Genomic DNA, 26,406 nt, shown 5'->3' on the forward strand with positions numbered 1-26,406 from the left:
GACTGCGATTGTGACGTCACCCGCCAGCGTTCTACACGCCGCCTGGACTCCGCCCACTCGGGGTGGCGCGTCGCATCCTGCCGGGGCTGCAGGCTCAGGGTTGTCCGCGGCGCTGTGCTGGATCATGGCTCCTGCCGCCGCCGTCGCGCAGCCGCCCGAGATCCAGTTCGCTCAGAGGCTGGCCGCCAACGAGAAGAAGATCCGAGACCGGGCTCTGAGGAAGCTCCGTGGCTACATCGCGCTCAGGACCCGCAGCCCTGCGGGTGAGCTCGGGGAGACACGTGGTGGCTGTGGGCAGAGGAGCCCGCGCTGGAGTGGCAGAGGGTGTGCTTGGGGAGTGCGCATCTGGGCAGGCACCTGGAACAGGGAGGCAGGCAGGCAGGCAGGCGGTGGTGAGGGAAGCAGGTCGGGCGCCAGGGCTTGGTGGGGAGGGCTTGGGAATGAGGTGGTGAGGGCACCAGGGCTTGGTGGTGAGGGCACGGTAGTGGTGAGGGCACCAGGGCTTGGTGGTGAAGGCTTGGGAATGAGGTGGTGAGGGCACCAGGGCTTGGTGGTGAGGGCATTAGTGCTTGGTAGTGAGGGCATTAGTGCTTGGTAGTGAGGGCTTGGTGGTGAGGAAACATATGAGGTGCTTGAGGCAGGGATCTCCTGTGTAGAGATCCCATTAAACTTTAGAGGCAAGGTGCCTGGAGTTGGGGTAGAGCTGTAGTTATATGGGAGCGCATGTTGTTATAGGACAAGGGCGGCCAAACCACAGCTTGGGAGCCACATGCAGCTGTCTGACATATAATGCGCATCTCTCTGAAAACATATTGGCTGAACTTTTTTGGCGTCACAGTTAATATAAAAAATGTTCAAGCTTTATAATTATAGAGACGCCTGCGTTGGCTCGGTCATGTTGTGAGAATGGATGATGGCTGGATCCCAAAGGATCTCCTCTATGGAGAACTCGTGCAGGGAAAGCGCCCTACAGGTAGACCACAGCTGCGATACAAGGACATCTGCAAGAGGGATCTGAAGGCCTTAGGAGTGGGCCTCAACAAGTGGGAAACCCTGGCCTCTGAGCGGCCCGCTTGGAGGCAGGCTGTGCAGCATGGCCTTTCCCAGTTTGAAGAGACACTTGGCCAACAGTCTGAGGCAAAGAAGGAAGGCCCATAGCCAGGGAGACAGACCAGGGACAGACTGCACTTGCTCCCAGTGTGGAAGGGATTGTCACTCCTGAATCGGCCTTTTCAGCCACACTAGACGCTGTGCCAGAACCACCATTCAGAGCGCGATACCATAGTCTTTCGAGACTGAAGGTTGCCTACATACATACTGGGTATAAACTGAGAGTCTCTGTAACTTTTAACGTTCGTGGTGTGTAAATGTATTTAAGAATTTAAATGCTTCTTAACCTTAAATTGCAGCTCTCAAACATCTCTCTTACACTCTCAAGCATCTGAAGTTTATTGTATGTGGCTTAAGCAAATTTGGCCACCCTTGTTAGAGCAGAAACAGATGTGCATTGCGTAGGAGTGGGTGCTGTTAAACTTTTTAATGTTTTTTTCTCATTTTTTTTCCTCTAATGTGCAATTTCCTTCTTGTGTTTTAAGGTGGCTTTAGCGAAGAAGAATTATTAAAAATATGGAAAGGACTCTTCTATTGCATGTGGATGCAGGATAAACCATTGCTGCAGGTATGTTTTAATCTGTCTATGCTAGGATGTAGAATAAAGATCAAGTGTCTGTGGATGCAATTCTCCTTAGTCATGGAAACTCATCTGTGTTTTTACATGGGAAATAAATCCCAGTTCCAAAACATGTCCAAGTTTGTTCTATGTACTATTTATTTGTTTTTACATTTAATACTCCACTTTTCCAGCTCTGAAAACGGAAGCCTAAGGTGACTTACAAGTAAAAAACACAAAATAAAACAATCAAAAACAGAATTAAGTGATAAAAACATTTATAAGTAATTGAACATGCCACACAGCAGGGGACAATTTAACCAAAGGTCAGAGCAGATCTGACTTGGTGTATTGCAGGTTACACCGCAATCCTATACAGACTAACTTGGGAGTAAGTCTCATGCCTAGCCTAAATTCAGCATGCCTAGGATTGGGTATCAGTCCCATGTAGGTGTGTGCATATGTGCATAGATCTGGCTGTTGATGTTGGCTTATTTATAAAAAAGGGCTAATTACTGTTCTTCTCAATTTCTCGAATACATCTCTGGGGGACTGGAGGACCTAGTTTCCTATTGTGGCTTGTTCAGAAATTCTGGCTAAAACAAACTGGGATTTACTGAGTTTGAATGTGTGGCAAGTCCTCGTTTATAAATAGAGAATGGAAGTAGAAAAGTGCCCTAGACACTCGGAACTGGGATTAAACTAGTTTCACATGATGTCTGAACTGTGTCATTGAAGGAAGCATGAGAGAAGTTATAATAAAATTTATTTTTTGTTCACTGTTTTAGGGATATACCAGGATCAAAATAACATCAAAAGCCTGAGCTTTAAAAGGAACCTTTTAAAGTCTTATTCCTGTCATATTTTGCAGGGGGAGAACAACTGTTCCTCTTCACCCCAGCATGGTACCTTTTTCAGTAGCTCTTGCCTCTTTTATAGACAAATAGCTCTTTTTTATAGATTGTTCCCTGTCTTGTGGGAACAGGGAACTATATGTAAACTGCTTTGTGAACTACTTTTTGTTGGAAAGTAGTATACCCTTGACCCAAGGTATCGGGGGGGGGGGGTCCATTCCCAGACCCTTGCAGATACCAAAACCCACAGACAAGTGAATCTGAAGGTTGGGGCCATCAGAAGACCCTCATATGTGATTGGAAGTGCCTTCTGGTAGCCCTTCTGGTGCCTCCCTGTGCCTCAGAAGGCCTGCCAGAACTTTCTCAAAGGCACTTCTAGTTTTCTGCTAAATCAGAAGTGTACCTCAGAAGGCTCTGTCAGGTCTTCTGAGGTGTGGGGAAGTTGAAGACTTCTTGTAGCATCTGGGAGGTACAATGAGGCCCTCCTGACCTATGTTGGGTCAAATCTGTGGGTCCCAAACCTGTGGATAAGGAGGGCTAACCTGTGTATTCCTACTAATGATAGTAAAATAGGCATGTGTTCATAACTTAGTCTTGTCTGCTAATTTTTGACCCTTATCAGAATGACCCATCACTTAATTATCTAAAGATTTAGTTGCATGATCTACCAATTAAAGTATTCAGCTATGGAATTTCATAGTTGCAAATGTATATTTAACAAAACAAAACTATCCATGTAGATTAAAGATATTGTAAAAAGCAGGAAATATACAAGTAAGTAACACATTCAATAATTAGACTTTTTCTAATCTGAAATTAGGTCACGTTATTGTGTTCATGCAGAATTATAAAGAGGGATTTTAAAAGGGGGAGAGAGAGATGTTGAATTTTTTTGTATAGATATAGTAGAACTGCTGTCAGAGTTCCAAAGCAGATGGATAACTTGGAACTCTTGGTCAAATATGCTGTTGTGATGGATCTAGAAAACTCAGTTTTTCCACAGTTTCATGATACCTAATATCCTTAGTATGCTCTCTGCTACTTCTTCATGTTTTTATCTAATTGTGTCAGTCAAGAATTTATTGCAGTGGAGATTACCTTAGGCATCATTGTTGCTTAAATTGTGCTAAATCGCCTAAATTTTTTTAATTTTCAAATTATTATTAGAGGCTTTTAGGGCCCAATCCTATGGACCAGGGGTCTCCAAACTTTTTGGTCAGAGGGCCGCATCAAATATCTGGCGTGGTGTGGAGGGCTGGGAAAAAAAAATTTAAATATAAAATTTAAATAAATAAATAAGAGATGGAACTTAGATAAATGAATGAATGGGCTCATTCATTTAACCTTTCTGGCCCTCAGAACACCCTCCAGACACAATCAGAGCACAGTTCTGGTCATGTTCAGCTGTGTGGGCCAGAGGCTTTCAGGGAACAAGGGGTTGGCTGCAGCCCAGAAAGAGGCTTGCTGCGGGCCACATCTGGGGATTTGGCCGGGGTTTGGAGACCCCTGCTATGGACCATAAGTGCGAATACTGAGCTCCAGTGCCAGCAGTAGGTGTCATAAACATGCTGTAAAGCACTTTATGGCAATGTGGGAGGAGGGAGCGCCAGTCTTCTTCCCCAAGGAGACCTCTGGTGGATTCCTGGTGCCCACAGGATACAGTGGTTGCCATTTTGGCGCCGGTGTTCCTCTGGGTGCTGCGAAGCTTAGGATTGGACTACCCAAGAGCAGTTCTGAGTCCTGTAAGGGACATCTTCTGAAAAGGAAATTGGGTAGTTTGAGATTGTGCATAGACTCTTTGGATTTGATTCTTAGAATTATTCATACTTAATGCATGGTTCATGTAATCTACTTTTGCTGCTTTTTTTTTCTTTTCCCATTTTAGGAGGAGTTATCAAACAACATATCACAACTTATCCATATATTTGATGATATGGAAACTCGTAAGTCATTGGATTTCATATATATTCAGAGACTTGTGGCTCTTTGTTATTCACAAATTCATATTGTGAAGCGAAGTTGGGATTTTTTGTGTTTACAAGGTTGTTGTAAAGCCAACATCTAGATAATACACATGAAGCACTTTGTACACTCAAAGTGCTATACTAATGTTAAGCGCTGCTAATTTCAAGGGAAAACAGATGTGTAGCCTTTGTCATTCTCAAGCAGGGTTTTGACAGCCAGTGAGAATAGGAAGGGTTTCAGTTCCTGGTTGACTTTTTGTTGAACTTAAGGACACTACAGCTTCTCATGGTTCTGCTCCTTCTGGTGTGCCTGCTTCAGGGGAGCTCAAACGGGATATGTTGGTTTTCTTGACCTCTGAAAGGTGTAGTAAAAATGTTTCAGATACACAACTGTAAAGTGTAACACAACTGATATGAAACTTAAACATTACCTTTGTTCTCTGCAGGACACTTGTTCATTCAGACTTTCTGGCAAACCATGAACCGTGAATGGAATGGAATTGACCGGCTGCGCCTTGATAAATTTTACACGGTAAAAGCAAACTCTTTGGGTGTTTAAGGACAAGTATTCCCAAGATACAGGCTCACTTCTTTTTTCTTTCTTTGATATTTCTATACCGCCTTTTTTGGTCCTCAGATTTCTCCTTAGACTTTATTCAAGGCGGTTTACATAGGCAAGCAATTTAAATCCCCGTAGGGATTTTTACAATTTGAAAGAAGCTTTCTATCTTTCAAGAAACCAGAACATTCAGATGTTTCTTTCTTGATCTGGTCGCACATTCTGGTCTCCATCTTCCCACGGTCAGAGCAGACGGAATAGCTCGGCTCAGCTTGTCAGCTGTTTCAAGGTCGCATGGTGCCAGTGGCCTTGAATTGGCGACCTTCGGGTGTTATCTTCAGGCAAATGAAGGCTCAACCCTCTAGACCAGACCTCCTGCCCACTTCACAGATGTCTGTTAATGGCAAGATACTGTTGAGAATGCACCTGTTTTTAATTATGTCAGTTGTCTGTTTAAAACACTGGGGACAAACAAGTAGTTTTTATGGTAGCCAAAATAATAAATTTGTAGTAGTGGCTCGTCTTGGACATCATGCCAAAGCATGGTTGGAGCTGCCAAGTAAGTGGTCAGCAGATAAAGTATCAGTGTGTATTTTGGCCCAACACCCCAATTTGAACCATGAGACCAGATCAACTTGTTCAGAAAAACCATTCGATGCAGCTCTTTTGGGATTGTGTAATTTTAAGATGTAGACGTTGCATTCTAAATGCTTTATTGCATGCCAAAAATGTTTTGCATAAAAACTAGTCTGTTATCGAAAAGGGTTCTAGTGCAGCCCTTTTCCTGACTTCCTAGGTTTTCTACGAGCAGAGTTGATGGAGGGGTTGTATTAGTAATTTACCTCCTGTGTCAGTCATATGATTCCCATGTTTGCATTCTGCAGTGAAACAGGCTGTGAGAGCTATATCTTACAATGCATCACGATATGCAGCTCAGCTAGCTTTCCAAAGGCAGGGAGTTTTTGATGTGGGGGAGCATTCTAGTATGCTGAATGGGACCTCTATCTACATTCCACCATTGATATGGTTCTGGAAGAACAATTTTATACATACTATGTGACTTTTTGAATGTGTAAATCAACCCTAAACATAATAATAATAATAATAATAACAACTTTATTTTTACCCCACCTTTCTCCCCAAAGGGACTCAAGGCGGCTTATAACAGGTTAAAACAGATTAAAAACATAATTTAAAAACAGATAAAAGCATATTAACACATATCATAAAAACAGTAGTCAGATAAAAAGTAGTCAGGTAAAAAGAGCATAGAGCAGCAAATCATAAAAGAATCAGGCCTGTAACCAAGTATTTAAAAAATATTAAAAGATGTTGAAAAGATGTTAAAAAGGCCGAGAACTCAGAAGGCTTGTTTAAACAGAAGGGTCTTCAGGCCTCGCCGAAGAGTCTCAAGAGAGGAAGCCATTCTTAAGTCAAGGGGAAGGGAATTCCATAGCGTTGGTGCCACTACTGAGAAGGCCCTATTTCTTGCCGCTGCCCCACGTACCTCCCTAGGCGGTGGCACTTGTAAAAAGGCCTTCTCTGATGACCTGAGAGGATGAGCCGGATTGTACGGGAATAGGTGATCTCTAAGGTACCCTGGCCCAGAGCAGTATAGGGCTTTAAAGGTCAAAACCAGCACCTTGAATTGGGCCCGGAAACGAATGGGCAGCCAATGCAGCCACTGGAGAAGCAGAGTCAAACCGCCTACCTCCAATAACTATACGGGCCGCCGCATTCTGCACTAGTTGCAGTTTCCGAACCGTCTTCAAGGGCAGTCCCACATAGAGTGCGTTACAATAATCTAACCTCGATGTCACCGTGGCATGGATCACCGTGGCCAGGTCTGCACGATCCAAGTACTGCCGCTGCTGGCGCACCAGCCAAAGCTGAGCAAAGGCCCCCCTAGCCACAGCTGCCACCTGGGAATCCAGGAGCAGCTGCGAGTCCAGGTGGACCCCCAAGCTGCGGACCTGCTCCTTCAGGGGGAGTGCAACCCCATTCAGCGCAAGCCGATAGTCCAGCACCTGCATCAAGGATTTCCGAACCAGGAGAGCCTCTGTCTCATCCGGATTTAATTTCAGCTTGTTAGCCCCCATCCAGATCCTCACTGCCTCCAGACAGTGCTCCAGGCCCTCAACCTCCACCCTGGAGTCTGGAGGAATGGAGAGATAGAGCTGGGTGTCATCGGCATATTGATAGCACCCCACTCCAAACCCCCGGATGACCTCTCCCAGTGGTTTCATGTAGATGTTAAATAGCATGGGGGACAGAATTGAACCCTGTGGCACCCCGCTCCTCAAGGGCCAGGGTGTCAGCCCAGAAGGATACCATGGTTGATGGTATCGAAAGCCGCTGAGAGGTCCAGCAGGACCAACAGGGACACACTCCCTCTGTCCAGTCCCCGGCGTAGGTCATCCACCAAGGCAGTTTCCCACTGATAAGTTTCCCCATAAGCACATCCCACTGATTTCAGTGAAATTTGTTTCTACATAGTACGTAGTTTTGGACTGGGTATTTTTAAAAATATGTATTTAGTAAGGGTTTATCTACTGTACCCGATGCTGAGAGATGTGAGTATTATGGAGAAATCATTGTATTTTGTCTACTTTATTGCATTAAAATACAAGATTAAACTTGAGTTACATAAATCCATCATATTTCCATTATCTATTCTGAAGACAGAAGACTTCAGTTTCTGTACTTAGGAAATTGTTATCCTCTCCATAGAAACCTTACTCAAGTTGTCTTTGTGTTATGACTAGAAAAATTGTGATGGGATGCATCTTTTCCAATCTAGTTGATTCGTATGATGCTGAGGCAGTCCTTTGAAGTCCTGAAAAGAAATGGATGGAATGAAAGGTAGGTAATCCAAGTGTGTCTGAGAGAAAGAGAAATGCACATACAGGTTGAGGCTCATTATTCCCCTTGGGTTCCATTCCAAGCAAAAAACCCACTATAGCAAATCAATTTTAAAAATAAACTTTCTTTGCTCCGGTGATTTAAAAACAGCTTTGCTGACCTTTGTGATGTAAGATAAGAGTCATTAAGAAGACAATCCATCAATCAGTCCTCCCCTTCACTCAGTCCCTCCCTTCACCAATGCAAAGTGATCATCTTTCTTTCACATGCCCAGGGAGGGGTCGCCTGGAGAGAGAAGGATTGATGGATTGTCAGCCAGCTGCCCTCTCTCTCTCTCATTAAGGAGGCTATTGTTAAAGGACTGTTCGGTTTTTTCAAACTGATTTTAAAGGGATGCATTTTTCCCCTTTTCCAGGGATCAGTGCATTCCTTCTCATTTGCAGGGGCCATTCCTGTTGAGTCAAATCCATGTATAAAAAATCGTGTATAAATAGGCTGGACCTGTATATGGTCACAATGAAGTAGAAGAGGGCAAACTGTAGAATCTAGAAGCCATTAGACTTCTTAAACATATTACTCTCCCCCCTAAGTGAGAGAAGCCTTTTTTCAATGTCATGGCTTGATGACTCTATAAACTTGCTCTACCCCTATTTTCACTAATACACTGTCTTAACAAAAGTATATTTTTGTGAAAATTGTTAAAGCAAGCAAATTAATATGAATGTGTATATATTTATGTGTGTATGTGTTTATAAATATATAGGGAGCCTACATTAGCCATGGATTTGGCATCTGGGAATATCATTTGTTGTGGCATTTTTAACAATTAGGGTCATTTTCTCAGGGGATTTATTGAGACAGTACATACTGATGAGAGAACTTAACCTGATTAGAGTTCTAATGGACTTGTACCCATACTTTGTTGCCCCTCAAGTTATTTTTTTGGAGAATTCCTTTGTCGCATGCATGCACAGACTCACAGACACACACGCACCTCTTCAATTGGTCCCAGAATAGAGGATTGCAGTTTCAGGGTCTCGGAGCTATCAGCAATGCTCCAATTGGATAAATGTGGTAGACTTGATAATATATTACTCCCTGAGCTAAGGAAGCAGAATTTCTGACAGTCACTTGGATGAGACTTCTGGTAAGCAACATCTGAATCTTTTCTGATGAGATGCATTGATCACTCTTTTGGAACAGCTGAAGTGTCACATGATGTGACACGGATAATTTTTTTTCTTTTTCCTTCCTCAGTTTCACCGACCCATTTCTCTATCTGCTAATGAAGGAAGTTATTCACTCTGACAGCAAATCTCCTGTTGGGATAAAATTGCATTTTATTGACATCTATCTGGAAGAGCTAGCTAAAGTTGGGGCCAAAGAGGTGGGCGTTGAAATCTTTGTGATGCATATTGCTGAGCTGGCTAGCTAGTCATGAAGTATCTGCTTCAAACTACTGCCTTCAGGTCTTTCCCACAGAGGGAATTAAACACCCTGTTTACTTGTTATGCCTTGTGTCCTAAGTTTAGTTAGTTATGACCAAGGCTACAATCCTATACACACTTACATGGGAGTAAGAGCCTAATCCTATCCAATTTCCAGTGCCGGTGCAGCCATGTCAGTGGGGCATGCACTGCATCCTGTGGTGGGGAGGCAGTCACAGGGGCCTCCTCAAGGTATGGGAACATTTGTTTCCTTACCTCAGGGCTGCATTACAGCAGCACCAGTGCTGGTGTTGGATAGGATTGGGCCCCAAGTCTCACTGAATTCAGTGGAGCATACTTCTGAGTAGATATGCATAAGAGTGTGCAGTAAGTTCTGTTGAAATCAGTGGGACTTAGAACCCAATCCTATGAGCCATAGGTCGTGCTGAGTTCCGGTGCTGGGTGTCATAAACATACTGTAAAGCACGTTTACAGCACTGCGGGAATAGGGAGCATCAGCGCTGGGCCCAGCCGGCATGAGACCCCCAGAGGAAGGTTAGACTGCTGGGCAGCGGTACAGCCTTTTATGGTGGGGGGAGAGCAGGAGGGAGTGGGACCAGCGGAGGCCTCCTCCACTGGATCCTATCCTCCATGTTGGGCTGCAAGTGCATGGAGGTTCTCTATTTTGCATTGGTAAAGTAGCCGGTGCAGACTTGAGAAGCCCCATTGTGGTGCATGGAGCTTTCAGGGGGAAGGGGACAAAATTTCCCTTCCCTTGAGGAGACCTCCAGAGGTATCCATTTTGGCACCACTGTTTCTCTGGATCCTGGGAAGCATATGATTGGGCTGTTCATCATGACTAACTTATGTACAGCACAATCCTGTACATTTCTTTTTAGCTGTGAATTCTGTTCAGTGCAATATACTTCCAAATAAGGATGTTTTGGATTGTAGCCTCAGTCATGACTAAACTTGCAGTGCAGTGTGTTGTATGTTTTGTTGCTTTCACTTAGGTTGGACTTCGTATATCTTGTTGGTTTCCACTTTCCTAGAACTATATAATTTTTAATTAATCTTTCCAATCTATAATGTGTCAAGTATTAATGTTAGTGCTACCCAAATAAATTAACTGACTGGGGAGCACCTTGCAAATTAGAAAATGTTAATGTTTTCTGTCTCTATTTTGTTAATCTTCAAAAATGCAAAAAGATTTTTTGATTTTATAATATTTTCTGTAATTCCATCTGAGCTTGCAAAATAAATGTCAGCAAGGCTAACTTAATATCATTTTCCATCTTATATTATTTTTGTACAAGGTGTGTCAGGAGGGTTCAACTCTGTGCATAATGTAATTATTATAATACCAATATTATTTGATGTGCGAATCATTGTAGTGCAGAATTTAAGCTGCAATCCTGAACGTACATACTCGGTAGTAAGTTCCATTGAACAGAATTGAACTTTCTTACAAGTAAACATGCAAAAGGATTGTGCTGTTCAGCTGCTACTTAGAATTCTGACAGTATTTTGGTTTTGTTATGTAATACATAAATACAACTGGCAGTGATCAACTAGGAAAGAGATCTTGTGGGCATAGAGAGGATAGCTCAGTGAAAACATTGATCCAGTGTACTGCAGCAATGAAGAAAGCAAATTCCATTCATGGGATTCTTAGGAAAGGGATCGAGTATAAGACTGCTAATGTTGTAACATCCCTATACAAATCTGCATTTCAGTCACATTCGGAATAGTCTGTGCAGTTCTGGTTGCCATACCTCGAAGGGTATTGTAGAGGCACTTTCTCTAGTGGGTGCTCCTCTTTTTAGTAGGGGGAGAGTAACTGGCCCACCTCACCCCAGCAGTGTCTTTTCTGCTGATGTTCTTTTGTATCTTTATAGTTTGTGAGCCCTTTTGGGGCAGGGAGCGATTAGAGCCATTAGTTATTTGTTTTTCTCTGTAAACTGCTTTGTGGAATTTCTTGTTGAAAAGCGGTATATAAATACTGTTAATAATTAATAATAATAAAGGTGCAAAGTGCAACCAAAATGATCAGAAGGCTTTCCTTCCTTATTAGGAAAGCCTCTGGCATTGGAGCTTTTAGTTTGGAAAAAGTCTGTTAAGGTTTCATTGAAGATGTATCAAAGTGTATGTGTATGTGGTATGATGAGGGAAAATTTCCCTAGAACCAGGTCTTTCTAAGAAACTGGCAGGAGATTTAGGTTGAACAAAAGAAAGGTACTTGTTCACACATCTCGTAATTAGGATTTGTTGTCATAAAGTGTGGTTTCAGCCAATAATTTGGATGGAAGACAATAGCTTTAAAAGGAAGACTGGACACATTCAGTGCTATTAGTTGTGGTTATTATCTGCTACCTCGAGATTCAGCAGCAGTATACCTCTGAATACCTGTAGCAGGGGGGCAATGGCCTGTGTTTCTCTTCTTCTTGTGGTTTTCCCAGAGGCGTCTGGCAGGTTACTGGGAAGCAGGTTGTTGGACTGGATGGGGTCCCTTGCCAGGAGCAAATAGGACTTCTTAATGAACTAATTGTGTCTTTATTTATTGCAGCTCACGGCAGATCAGAATCTCAAGTTTATTGATCCATTCTGCAAAATTGTTGCCAAAACCAAGGAGTAAGTTTATCATTATTCAAAAAGCAGGGGGGAATAAAGCAAATTGTCTTGTAGAGCAAAATTAAGCGTAGATCAGAGAGAAACAGAAACAGTGTTTGTGATGAGGCAAGACTGACTTCCTTTTGTGTGCCTGGAAATGAAAGTGTGCGTAGCTATGGGAACCATGTCTGTTTCTTTGTACTGATAAAAAAGCTGATCCTTCAGATGCTACTGCAGTAGCAGAATATTATCGAAAATATAATGACTCAACAGCTGGTAGCTTTTGGTTTGATGTTCAAGAGATTGCTTGTCCATGTGTGTGTGTTGCAAATTACATTCAGCACTTATTTTTGTGATCTTCAGGAATTAGCTTTCCAAAGGAAAAGATGGGATAAAACATACACAAACTTGCAAATCTTTATGGTGTTCTTTCTCTCCCTCCCCCCACAATGATTCAGTCATTTTCTTCTGCAAGCCATAATTCATGGTATCTTTGAAACCATTGTGGACCAGTCCCCCTTTGCCATAGAAGATTTAATGAATGAACTGAAAGCAGACAGTGATGATGACTTCTCAGATGAAGAATGGAGCGATGAAGAAAGTAAGCTAATAGCCAAAGGTAAGGATCAGCTACCTGATAACCTTCAGGCTGGATTACTGTAATATGCTTTTCTTATAACAACCTCTCAAAAACTCTTTACAATCTTCAGTTATTTCAAAATGTGGCAGTCCACCTATTCACAGGATTTAGATGATGCAAGCACAAAGGTCATGTGCTAAAGTATCTGCATTGTCTTCCAGTTTTGTTTCTAGACAGTTAAAATGCTAGGTTACCCTCTCCTGTTTCAGCTACACACACTCCATACGCTGAGCTCATTTGTGGGGTCTTGATCCAAAGGTTCACCTGATGAAAGCAAGATACAAGACCTTTTACTTCTGCAGACATAGTGAAAGTCATCTTGCTTCAGTGGGCCTTTGCAGGGTGAGATTTATTGGTTAAATAACGGGCTGTTCCTTGAGTCTGCTGGAAAGGTGTCTCTGTCTCACTCAAATGTCTCTCATTCATTTGCTTGCTATTTTTATCATTTTAAATAGATGCTGGTTTTATATTGTTGCTGTTAATTACCATGAATGCTCCTTGGAGCCATGTTTGTCTAGGCACAAGTTTTAAATATTCGTAAGATAAAAATGAATAAAATAAGGAAGAGTTGGCCAGTGCTTCAAAAGCACCAGAGCATGGCTTCAAATGAAGTTCATATGCTTCATAAAAGTTAATAGACTTGCAGCCATGGGCTCTAATCTTAGATTATAGTAATGCTTCCAAGATTTTACTGTGTATATTTGTGCTCTTCTGCATTTCGGATGCCATTGTATACACCCTTTCCTGGGAGTAATCCCCATTGAACAAAATGGGACTTACTTCTGAGTGGACATGTGTAGCTATGCGCTGTTAGCGTCATTGTCTTTTTCTTGAAGGTGTCCTCGAAACAAACCTGTATGGTGATATTATCCCCATACAGGTGTACGCCACTTAAAGACAGGGATACATTCTCTGATCCCTGTTGCCATGCATTTAGGTCATTAAGTGAACATTCATTCCAATCTATTGCCTTTGTTCTGTAAATAGACACTCCCTGCCAGACACTAGATTGCTGCACAGGCAACAGGAGATTACCTCTTCTTTGCATTAAGAGCCTCTCTGATGTGTAAACAGACACTCTGCTGAAGGCTATGGGAGATGCGATTGCCTCATTCATAGCATCTTTGTTGTATTTTGACCACCATCATATATACAGTCCATCGTTAAGCAAACGGTTGTTAAATGGAACACGCCTGTATTTCAGTCCAGGAGGTGAGGGTGTCTGCCTGAGTCTACCTTTTGAGCTCTTGACAGAGGCAAGATTCACATCTGCGAAATGTTGATTCACAGCTCAGTCTTTTAGCCACTACACTGCATCAGTTCTGTTTTATTGGCCCCATTGTTCCTAAGACTCTTCTGTATTTTGTCCTGAGTGTTCTGTTATCCAGTTGTTTCAAATTCTTAACAAGTAATTTGAATAAAAATAAGAAAGATGTATTGTTAACAATACATCTGTTTTGCTGTGTAGATAAGAACTTGTCAAGCAAATCTTCAACTGGTTCTGAGGCCCAAGAGGGTCTTCAAGAAGATATTGATTATAACATTGGGCCTGTTCTCCAGGTAGGAATCTTTGACATGAAGGGTTTATATTTCTACGTACTTAAGACTAGTTTGTACAATGTTTGAACACTAGTAGTTTCTTTAAACCTGAGAAGCTGTGCAGGTTGCATCCTTTGCTTTGAAATGCTATTCAGTGTTTCTCAGACTGTGGGTCAGAAGCCAATTTCTGGTGCGTCCCCATTCATTTCAATATTTTATTTTTTATATATTAGACTTGATGCCACCATGGTGACTGCATTTGGGGAAGGGTTACAGACCTGTACTTTTTACAGGCTACTGTGTATAAGTTTTTAACAATGATAGTCAGTTGGGCTTGCTCCTCAGTAAGTGTGGATAGGATTGCAGCCTAGGATTGTTAAAAATTTTCCTGCTTGATTATGTCACTTCTGGCCATGACATCATGTTCTTATCATGGTCCCAGTTTGCACTGGTGTGCCTTCCAGCTGCTATGTACTGCGGGGGTTGGTGTCAACGGGAGTTCCCCCTCCCCCAAGTCAAATAGACAGAGGTGGGCAGATCAGTTCTATAGTGGGGCAGAGGGTTAACTTCCATGTTAGAGGGTTGTCCACACTATGCTCCCATTCCAGCTGCTTTTAATTCTGTAAAAAACCAATCACACTAGCCCCAGTCACTTAAAGCTTCAAGCGAAATCTAGTTTGAGTTTAAGAGTGGTGGTAGAATATCAAAGTGTGAGAAACTAGGATTAACAACCAAGCATAGCTGATCTAAGCTGATTTTTTGTTTCACAGTTTGATTATAAAATGGTTGCTGATGGACTGTTTGAATTGGCCAGCAGAAAAAACACACCAGTTTATAACAGGAAACACATCTACAAAGTGATTAAAAAGTAAGTTCCCTTCAAATAAACTCTCCTTTGATTGTGACTTGCTTGAGTACCTCCTGCTTCCTTGCACATTCTTGAGTCCTGCAGTCCTGCCCTTTCGATTTATCTCAATAGTTTTTTTTCCAACAAGTGCAAACTCTTGATAGCGTATTATTTCTATCTGTATGTGGCTGAAACAATATAACTTCTTTCTACTTATTTTCCAGGTTCCAGGACCTTGCAGAAGGTGAGGCTTTGGTAACACTTTACTTGTATTTTGTTGCAGAACAAAATGCTATAGGGGAAAGCATGTGCTGGTAGGAAATTTGCTATGGGTGACTGGTATATACTGGAATCACTTTTTTCTTGTAGGTTATTTGGCTGAGTTTCTCTTAGAAAGAATAATTATCCTGATTTTCCAATTAGTTATGCTTTTGGAGTGAAAAATTATGATTATAGTATCTGTTGTTTCACCATTTTGTTGTTGGCATCCTTCAGTCTCAGAAGACTATGGTATTGCGCTCTGAATGGTGGTTCTGGAACAGAGTGTCCTCTCCAGTGCGCAAAGCCTGGGTAGAGTAGATATGGAGGATAGACTGTTACCCATGCAGCAAATCCCCCCTCTCCACGTCGCTGAAATGGTCCAATGGAAAGGCAGAGGCCAATATAGTTGTTTCCAGCGGCGTCGCAGGAGTTGCCAGAACGTGACTGTGTTCAGCCATGAACTGCCTCAGGGACTCCGGCTCCGGATTTTGCCTCGAGGTTGACTCCTGAAGCCTCTTCCATCACTGGATGTAGCCACAAGCAGTGGAGGTTTGGGATCAGAGTTTTCCTTCTCTCAGATGAGCTGCCTTCCCAGGCTGACGAGTCCCATCTACCCGGTGGCTGTTTAGTCGCCTCTTACGACAAGTACAGCCAAACCGAGGGCCTATTCTTAGCCCCCAGGGGACTTTCACCATTCACCATTTGGACAAATGCGATATGATTTTACTGTTCTCTGGCTCTTTAAATTAAAAGCTTGACTTCTGGATCTTTGAAATAATGAGAGAGAAAAAACTAGACGCAGGCACACACCCCTGTATCTATGGATTTGGTATCCACAGATCCAGTTCCCCGCCCTGGAGGTTAAAAAATTTGTTTGCTAATATGAGATCAGGTGAAAACTCTTTAAAAATGATATAGTCAGAATAATTCTCATTCAAACATTCTCTTAAACATCAGGGACTTTTCCACAAGATGACTTCCCTGAAGATGTATCTACGGATGAAGATGACGACACCTTCAGCAGGGGAAAGTGGAAAAGGAAATCTGACAAACTTTTGAAAAAAACCAAGCTGGAAAAAGGTGCATGTGACTGCTGCTTGCAACATCTTATACAATCAGCTAACTTTGTATTTATATCTTGCTTTTTAGTCAGTCAAAGCAACTTACAATTTAAATCCTAATAATAAGGTACAAATAATAGGGTAGAATCTTGAGAGCGTCTCTGCCTTTATTTTTCCTTTAAGTAAATAACCAGTTCTTGGTGAGTGATATAATAATAGAGTGCCGTTACTGGAAGAAAAAAATATCCATGGCTGTTGAGCTATTGATATTAACTGGGAGGAGCGTTGCTTTGGAAGTGGCTCAGGTTCAGGATTTGTGTGTACATATATAAAGTGTTTCAATGTGAAAGTTGGCCAAAATAATCTGTTGTCAGCCAAGTTCCCTGTTGAGTGTTCTAGTACCAAGAAGGCTTTTGAGGATAACTTGGAAAATGCTTTGTAATAACAACATAGCAGTTGTCCTGCTGTGGTTAGACCAGTTGCTCGTCTAGGTCAGCACTTTGTCCAGCAGTGCTTCAGAGAAATGCTTCAGCACCACTTAATGGATCCTTGATACTAATCATAATCAAGGGCCCTAACAGCTAGATGACTACTTCTTTCTTTAAAAGACAGAGTTGCCTTCCCAGCTGGCAGCAAAAGTAACTACTGCTCAAGTGCTTCATCTTTAAAGCCAATTAATTTGTCTTGACAGAGAGTTCTACAAACAAACAAAATGGTGTTGAGAAGGATGATGCCAACACAGGCCTGCAAAAGAAGAGAAAGAAACGGAAGAAGAAGTCCAGGCCAATGATGGATTCTTGCGCAGCTGCTGGAAGTAATGAGAAAGAACCAGTTGAGGTGGTAGAATCCAAAGATCTAAACCACAACAGTGAATTGCCAAATACTAAGAAAAAACAAAAGAAGTGTTTAACCGTGGAAGCAAATAAAATTGCTTCTGCAAATCCCATTAGTGAGCTTGGTGAAACCGATGTGTCAAAGTCGCTGACATGTTTAGTAAGAAAGCTAAAGAAACAACCAAAGAAGAAAAACTGCAGCCTGCAGAAAGTTCATATAGAAACTATCCATCAAAATGGACAGGCTGATACAAGTACTGAGGATGACCCTGGCTATGGTGCGCCAGTAGAACATGATAGTAAAGTGATGAAGAAGAAATGGAAAGTGGAGTCTGGACTGGTCACTGGAAACGGTTTTTCTGAAGAAACCGTAAAGCAGCCGGAGAGGGAAAGCCTTGCAGAGTCAGAATCCGTGGCAGTCCGAAAAGTTAAACTGAAGCAAAAACACAAGTTGAGGAATGTGGAAAAGAATAGTGTTTCCAGACAGAAAATAGTCAGCATGAAAAAGAAAAGGAAGCTCAAGGAAGTCCTAAATCCTGTAGAAGAAAGTGAACTTGCAGCTGAAAACAAGAAGAGCAAAAATGATGTAAGTAGAGCCCTCTGTTGTTGTTTTTTACCACCTCTGATGTGCCTGCCTAGTGCACACTGTTGTCCAGCCCTTCAACTGCTCTTTCAAGAAAATAACCTGGACTTTGGTGGACCACACAAAGGTTAGTAGATCCTGTCTCAGGCCACAGTATTTAGTCTTTTGGGCTGCATGTCCTGGTGGTTTCCATCTTCAAATATTCATACTTAAATTCCACATCTTTCTGTTCCAGCTTGGGAGATGTTTTCAGGTCTGATCTTGCTTACAAACAAAAAAGAAACTGTAGGTGTGGAATAGAAGCTAAACAGCCCATTTCCAAATAGTCCTCTTGAATTCATACGTATCTTCTGAAAATGAGAATCAAATGCTTTTATTCTGGTCATAGCTGTTTGTTACTCGGTTCTTTGCTTGTGCAAATCTATATTTATATTTCCATCAGAAAATTTCAGCCTGAAAAGGTTTAGTGTTCTTGTAAAATGACTTGAATGAGTTTTTACTGGGGCAGTTGAAAGCAGAGCTTGTTATTAAATGTTTCTTAAAAGTGGTTCAGTTGTACCTTGATATAGTTGCATCATTCCGGCTGAATGGAGTTTCACAGTTTCAGTGACTGCCTTGTCTGATGTTAGAGTTTAATAGATGGAGGAGAGAAGGTCAAACAAGATTAGTGAACGCCATTTCTGGTTTTTGTTTTTTTTTTTAGTTAACAGATAGCGCCTGCTCTCTTGATTTTAAGTTTCTGAGAATAGACCTCAGTGATATTGCTGAGGCCTGTGATTGTACCTGGAGTGTGCAAAGTAACCTGAAATATATTCCCCAAAAGTCATGAAAATCCAAGCCATTTTGCATTGTACATTATGCGATATGTGTCCTGGGAAGCACACTAATGGATCTGTTTATCCCACCATGTACTTCTGGCTTCCAAACATGTGAGGTAACCCTGTGTTGGCTGTTACTGTAACACCAACAGTTGTTTTATTTCTTGATGTGATATTCCTAAGCCAAAACCCCTAGAGCAGTAGTTCTCAGACTGGTGAGTCACAAACCACCAGCAGAACCAAAAAAGGGCCATTCTCCTTAATGGCCCAGAAATGGGCAGAAACACAATTGCTACAGTTACACGACTGCCAGGCAGGGAAGGGGTTTTTCACTTACCTGGGGATTGCTATGGCTCTCTAGAGCAGGGATGCTCAATAGGTGGATCGCGATCTACCGGTAGATCGCAAGGCAAAATGAGTAGATCGCAGAGTGCCGACCCCCCCCCCTTCAGGTGCCTCTGGGAGGAAACGCCGGGAGTAAGGCCCATTGTACTCAATGGGGCTTACTCCCAGGTAAGTGTGGCTAGGATTGCAGCCTCACAGCCTAATCCTAGGCATGTCTACTCAGGAGTAAGTCCTGTTATACTCAGTGGGGCTCAAGGTACACCAACATACATTGTACACATAAATGTTATATGTTATGATGGCGCGAACATTGTAAAAAAAACTCTGGTAGATCTCCGGGCCTTGCTGGGTTTCAAAGTAGCTCTCGAGCCAAAAAAGTGTGAGCACCCCTGCTCTAGAGGGTCCGGGAAACCTGCAGCCCTCATTGAGGCTTGGAAATGTTGTAAAAAGGGGGGACCCACTTACGGTTTTCTTCCCAAAATAGGAAGTGTGTTGTTGTTTTTTCCTGTTTACAACATTTTCAAGCATTGGGGAGAGCTGCAGAGGGGGTGGCAGGCTCCCAAGACCCTCTGGAGATCCATAGCAACTTCCAGGTAAGTGGAAAAAATCCTTTCCTGCCTGACAGAAGCTTGATTGTGGCAATTGTTGTCCTGCTGCCCCCCCCCCACTCCCACCCACAAAGACTTACAGGGTTCCAAAAGTCTGAGTAGGACTTAGGGAACCACTGCCCTAGAGCTAAAATACTAGTTCTGTAAGTACTATATTCTTGAACCCAGACTCTGTTCTTGCTCTTTTGTGTTCAGCTGTTCTTTATCTCCCTCCAGGAAACTATTGGCACTGTCCCTCTGCTGAAGAAAAAGATAGTGAAGGCAGGAAATGACTTTGTAAAATTTGAAAAAACATCTCTGCCAAAGCCAGCGTTCTTTCGAAAAGCTAAAGGAAGCACTACTTCCATGCAGGTACGGTGGCAGAAGAGGAAAGTAGTTCCTCAGTAACAACCGCACCTAGATGCTGCTTTGTCATAAAATCTAATGTGCCGATCTCCAGAAAAATCTAACATTGTTTCAGTGCTTTGTACCTTGGCCAGCATGCCTAACTACATTCCTTACAGGAGGAGGCACATCTGATTGTACACCAGTTATTTTTAAGAGTAGCACAAAGTACCTCTTAGCACAGCAGCCAAGTCAGAATTGTCTGCTTTGTGTTAAGAGCATGAAACGTTTTCATGTACAAACTGTAGCTGGTGAAGCTCAGATTGAGATCAGAAAGCAAACTGAGAGCAGGCAGCCCCACTAAATGTTTGAGAATATTAGGAACGCCCTCTGTCTTAGTTCTGAGCATCATAGAATGCATTTTGTATCTACCAACTTTCATGCTTTAATTGCAAAATGCACAATTTTGCTAAGCTGCTGTGCTGTCTGGAGGATGTTCATTCTTGATCAGAAATACAATACAGAGGCTGCTTCTCTGAGAGCAGGTATTTTCAAGGCCAGGACATTGGTACAGCCATTCATTCTCTCTCTCTCTCTCTCTCGCTGTGTTCAGAAAATGTTGGAAGGGCCACTTTTTTAGATTGGACAGGACCTTTGGGCAAAACCGGTCATTTAAAGTGTGCTTGCATTCAGAGGTCTATAGTTTATTGTTGTTCCTGTTATTACAAATAGTCATATAACGCTTTTGGACAAAAAGGAAGCTCACAAAGCATAAATCAATAAATGGGCCTGTGTCCCAAAAGGGTTCACAATCGAAAAAATGACACATCAGCAACAATCGCTAGAAGAGACACTATGCTGGGGTGAATAGGGACAGTTGCTGTCCACCTGCTGTACATAAGAGATCCACCATTTTAAAAGGTGCCCCTTTGCCAATTAGCAGCAGTTTACACTGGTAATACTTTGCTTTGAATTGTAATATATTTAGATTTTTATTATGATTTTCAACATATTTAACCACCTTAAATGATTGATGAGACAGGAAAAATGCTTGAGTTTTAACTGGTTCCAAAAGGGAAGTTTTAACTGGTTCTGAAAACCAACTCTATTGGATGTCATCTTTCCTTTCTGTAGTTGAGCAAGCTTCAGTCTTCCAACTCCAAAAAGGTCACCTTTGGACTGAATAAGAATATGACTGCTGGTAGGTTCAAACAGATCGTATGCCTTTATTGTGTTGCTTTTTGATTTCCTGAAAAGTCAACTTAAACAGTCAGGTGGATGCAAGTGCATTTTTTAAACAGATGTCCCTGCTTTGTATCCTCATATAATATATGTTGTATCCTCATATAATATACGTTAATCATTTCCATTTGCTTATATGGGAAAAGTAAAAGTGCATTGAGATGGAAACAAAACCTTTTCTGTTATTTGGTATCACCGCCATTTAGGATTTGCCCCTAGATCTACGGCTCTCAAATTTGTAAGCACCATGACCATCTCAGTCTCCTCACTCAGTCACGACCCAATTCTTGTTGTCATCACAATGCATTACTGGGAGCCACAGAAGGTAGCTTTTGGGTTGTGCCATCCATTGGCCTCTATGGGTCCCAGAATGCCTTGCAGAAGCAAATCAGAAGTTGCAGATACAAACCAGAAGTCACTTCTGCAAGGCATTCTGAGCCCTGCAGAGGCCAGTGGAGTGGGTTGTGGGCCTGGCAAAACCCAGAAGCAGCCTTTGGTGGCTCCCGGTAATGCTTTGCGGCATGACAGCATTTTCCACACATGGGACCCACAGTTTGAGAAAACTACCCTGTGTTGTGTACTCTTGTCCATTGAAATGAAGAGCTCTGGTTGATATGTCTGGCCTGAAATACATACAGTCTATCATACTGACAGGCCCTTTGGCAAAATATATAGTATCAGTTGGCATGTGCAATATTCCAGTAGCATTTCTGTTCCTCCAAATCACTGTCTTGATTATTAGAACTTGATCTTTTGCATGTTTAACAGTTCTCACGACTAAGAAAACATACCAGTGCCTTGCAGGAGGATGAAGCTGAGTAATTTTGCATTTTAATCTTGACAGAATTTAAGAAGACGGACAAAAGTATTTTAGTAAGCCCCGAGGGACCATCCAGAGTGGCTTTCAATCCTGAGCAAAAACCACCTCATGGAGTGTTGAAGTTATCTTTGGGCTCTCCTGCAGGAACACCTCAATCGCAGAAATCCTCTTTAATGCCAGCTAAGAAAAGACCAACTGCCATGGACTTCTTCTAAGCAAATATGGACTAGTTTTGTACACAATATTTCAGTAACCGTTTACTTTTGAAAGTATTTTTGAAGTAAATATAATAAGAGGTTGTAATCAAATTCCCTCTGGTGCAGACAGAAGGCACTGCAGTTTGTACAGAGAGGAAAGATCTCCGTCCTGTTCCAGAGGGTCTCCTGATCCTCTAGAGTGGATATTAAGGAGATGCAGGGGACAGGGTTGGGGAAGTTCACTTACGTGAGCATCCCTCTGCTCATGCTCTATAGGATGCAATCCAAGATTCTGCGTATGACCTATGACACTGTTATTTTTAGGCACTTCTTTGCCTATTTAGTAAAACTGTTTTGTGTATGTTGTTACCATAAGGAAGGTAATATAAACTGAATGTATCCCTTGGGCTTCTAAATAGGAAGACCATCATTAAAAATGAATAATAATAATTGTGCTATCGTGAATGGCTGTCTAAAGATTTCTTAAAAACTTGTTGCTTTTATCTGTTAATCCCTTTTTTTCCTAGGAAAGAGAAATTAAATTGTGGAGTTTCAAGTGATACTCTATGGAGCTGAGGCGCACACAATCTCTCCACCCCTTATTCCTGTTGTGCTTTGTGTTCCTCTCCTACAAGCAGGTTCCCTTCTATCTTTCTACCAAAGGCTTTGGATTAGATGTCAAATATTTGTTCCAAGTAAACTACTTTTATAGGGGAAAAAACCACATGAACCTTGTGTGAGATGCAGACCTCAGTATTGACTGTAACTTAAGTACTACAGTGACTTATTTTCTGAAGCACTTCCCTTGATATTGTTGGCTGCCTCAGATTTGGCTTCACCTTTTGTGCAAGAGAAGGTGTGTTTTCTCTTTAAAATGTGGCATTTTTATAATCTTCTTGCCCTCAAACACGTAAGTGGTTTGATGTATAGTTTGCATTACATTATCCTTTCCTCAATCCAATGGAACTGGATTAATATGGAGCTCCTATTTCTGAAAGCCTTCATTCCTTTTGGAGACAGGGTAAATATAGTTTTGAAAATAAGACTGTGACTTAAATCTACAGTGTAAGATGTAATCGTATTCAGCATGCAGAATACATTGGTGACTCTGCGTATCTTTGCTTTCCTTTTGATTTCAGTGCAGATCTGTTATCAGACTGTTAATTTATTCTGGGTGTTAGATTTGTGTTTTAAACCTTTTTTTTTTTTTTAACAAAGTCTGGTCTCTAGACTGGCCCCCCCCCATTTCCTTAATATAACATAGTGCAAAGGTAGAATCTCGTTTCATCTCCATCCCTCACCAGATTAGTCCAGAAACCATTCTAGGCACAGGACAAACTATAATCACAGAGTTATGATGTGGATGACTTTTTATTTTAGTTTAGCTGATAGATATTACTGATAAAAATCTGTCTTTTAATTCTTCTGTTTGCTCAACTTTCAAGGTAAATGATCCTCTGGGCAATCACTTCATAGAATCCAGAACATTCATAAAATCACTACTAATGTTTTTGGTGAGGTGACTCTGTTTTCAAGTATCTCCTCTTCTGCTTGTGCTATTGGTCAGAGTGCTTAATTGTCGTCGTCCGTCCCCCCCTTAAAGTTTCCAGTAGTATGAAATTGTCAAGATTGAGACACTTGTTTGGATGACTCATGTCAGATACTGTATACCTATAGCTCTGTATTAACATTTGTCCTTAAACTGATGTTAATATACAATAACAAGAAATCCATTACACTGCATCTGAAAACTGCTTATGATAAGATGGTGAGGAACTACATCAACATCAGTTGGTGATCTGCTTTTGGATAAGCCTATTATAGAATGTGCATATCGTCCATTCTATCTTAAATGTATTTTAGTGTGTAATATTCCTTTGGCCAAACAGATAGGACAAGAATACTTAAAAGTATTAGGATATCCTTTTATCTTTCTACTGATCTCAACCTCAGGGTTTTATGCTTATTCTAAGAGTTATGGACTGCTGTTATCAAATGTGTTGCAGAAGAAAAGTGACATCTGTTTGCTAAGTATAAAGGTAATGCTAGTAGGACTTCTGAGTTAATGAATATTCCAACTGCAGATTACTGGGGAGGGGTGGAGGAATAGCTTGTAAACATGAATGTGTGTTGTATATTTTCCTTTTTTTTTTTTTTTTTGCCCAGGATTTCACTGTTAGTCTAACTAGACACAGTAATTTAATAGACGTGGTGGCTTGAACCTCAAGTTCCTCTTCCACAAGCAGAAGGCACTTCTGTTTGCACAAAACTATATTTTTGTTGGTCTCCCTTAAACTTGTGCCCTACAATCCAGTTCTGGGGGTCCTCTAGCCCCTTTCAGACAAACTTTTCAGTAGGTGCAGGGGGGCTGTTGTGCCAAGGAAGAGGCCATACTTGTCAAGATTCTGGTTCAACTATTCATTAGAAGACCTGCAAGAAATGCAGTACCTACTCTGCTACTTATTTTGTATCAGACAATATGAAAAGGGGTGCAGATTAAAAGTAATCTGCACATTCAAACCAGCTCATAAATATATTCTAAAAATGTCTGGAATCAATAAGGGTTAAAATAACTTGTATTTAAAGAGCAGTCCTTTGTAAAGAAAATATTTTTTAAAAAACTGCTCATTTTTGTAATTATTTAAGCTGAAACTTAAAGAATCTGTTAAAATGTTGAGTTTAAAACTTTGTATTAAAAATATTTAGGAGTAAAAAAATTTTATCAAGCTTTTGTGAGAGGAAAAGCATCTGTTTTGATCTTTTATTTCTTCTGGTGCCTTCTTGTAGGAGTAGTGTTTAGCTGTGTGTCTTACCCATCTCTTGATCCACTATATATCCTGATTCATGGAAAATAAGCCACCTAAACTTGGCTAATAAAGTTGTCTCTTTCTCTGAACATTGCATGTTCTTTTAAATCTGACCTTTCCTTGCAGGTTGGTGGATAACAGTACTTTACAGCAAAATTGAATGACACTGAATAAGATCTTGACAAAAACACAAAATACCAATCATCCTGTGTCTGTAATAAAACTTAATTGAAACAAAGTATTATAGGAAGGAGAGAATGAATAATTCCACTATTTGTTTAGCAACATACACCAATAATGGTTTTCCACATCTTCAGATGTCATATTACAAAGATAAAAGCAATTTTTTAGTCAAAAGGATCATCTCGATCTTGGTCACTCTAAGAAATGATGGCCAAGGAGACGACTTCTTCCCTAGCTACTTGTGTACTGTATTTTGACCTTTCTGCTACACAAAAAACATGCAGTTGGGAGGGACCCAAGATTTCAAACAAGATATTTCTGTTTTGCTGTCACCAACTACAGCTTCTCATAACTTGCACGGACACGCATTATTCAGTAGTCCATGTCCTTTTGGAGACCTGCCTATGAGGACATTCACTTGGGAGTAAGTCCTATTGAACTAACTGGGGTTTGCTTCTGGGCACTTCCTTTCTGAAGAAAGGCTGCTGCATTTGGGGCTCTTCAGTCTAGAAAGAAGATACCTAAGGAGGGACATGGAGGCGTGGGGTGAATGGAATGGATAGAGAGGGAAGTTCTTTACCCATTCACACAGCACCAGAACTAGGGGGCTTCCACTAAAATTTACTTGTGGGAGAATCTGACCTGGCAAAAGCAAATACCCATCAAATAATTTGTGGAACTCCTTGTCACAGGATCTTATGAGAGCACCTGGCCTAGCTGCCTTTAAAAGGAGATTGGACAGATTAATGGAAGAAAAATCCACAGATTGTAAGCCATGAAGATTGTATGCAACCTCTGGGTTTTAGAGGTAGCCTATCTCTGAATGCCAGATGCCAGGGAGTGGCAACAGGCTACAGGTCTCTTGTCTTGTGTGCTCCCTAAGGCATCTGGTGGGCTACTGTAAATACAGGAAGCCGGATTAGATGGGCCCTTGGCCTGATCCAACAGGGCTCTAATGTCCCTGTATCAAAACATGCAAATCTATTGCAGTTCTTCAGCTAAACCATATAGTGTCAGTACATCTGTCATTCCAAAGAGCCATTCACTTGCATTCCCATATGTTAGAGTTAATTCTAGATATATTATGTGAGGTAGTTAATGACATACCAATAACAATGGTATGTTCAAAACAATGGAATGTTTTGGGGGTAGAAAGGTGAGTTTTCCTATGGCCACCCCATAGTTGCCTACAATAAAACTCTTGTTACCCTCAACAGAAATGGGTTAAATTCAACAATGAGTTCCTTCCATTGAAATTTCTAACTGTTTTACAGTACAATGAAGTCCATGGGCTGAACAGACAATTCCATTAAATAGTCCCTTTTCCCATTAAATGCTCTGCATATATACTAT

The 26,406-nt window shown here is 41.6% G+C and overlaps 1 protein-coding gene across 1 annotated transcript; it reads left to right on the forward strand.

Moving 5' to 3' along the window:
* Nucleotides 1–74: 74 nt before the first annotated feature.
* Nucleotides 75–24,959, forward strand: RRP1B (ribosomal RNA processing 1B). Its single transcript, XM_066622418.1, has 16 exons — nt 75–263; nt 1,596–1,678; nt 4,409–4,466; nt 4,934–5,019; nt 7,847–7,908; nt 9,166–9,295; nt 11,902–11,966; nt 12,404–12,564; nt 14,054–14,145; nt 14,895–14,992; nt 15,196–15,215; nt 16,190–16,312; nt 16,985–17,712; nt 19,697–19,831; nt 20,939–21,005; nt 21,891–24,959. The coding sequence occupies exons 1-16, from the start codon at nt 125–127 to the stop codon at nt 22,079–22,081; spliced, it is 2,238 nt and encodes a 745-aa protein (XP_066478515.1). The 5' UTR covers nt 75–124; the 3' UTR covers nt 22,082–24,959.
* Nucleotides 24,960–26,406: the final 1,447 nt, after the last annotated feature.

Source organism: Tiliqua scincoides, chromosome 3 (genome assembly GCF_035046505.1).
Source record: "Tiliqua scincoides isolate rTilSci1 chromosome 3, rTilSci1.hap2, whole genome shotgun sequence".
NCBI lineage: Eukaryota > Metazoa > Chordata > Lepidosauria > Squamata > Scincidae > Tiliqua > Tiliqua scincoides.

Coding starts and splice junctions, on each gene's coding strand:
- RRP1B (XM_066622418.1), top strand. CDS start 125: ATGGCTCCTGCCGCCGCCGTCGCGCAGCCGCCCGAGATCCAGTTCGCT. Junction 9,296..11,901: donor CTAAAGTTGGGGCCAAAGAG/GTGGGCGTTGAA, acceptor TATTTATTGCAG/CTCACGGCAGATCAGAATCT. Junction 21,006..21,890: donor GAATAAGAATATGACTGCTG/GTAGGTTCAAAC, acceptor TAATCTTGACAG/AATTTAAGAAGACGGACAAA.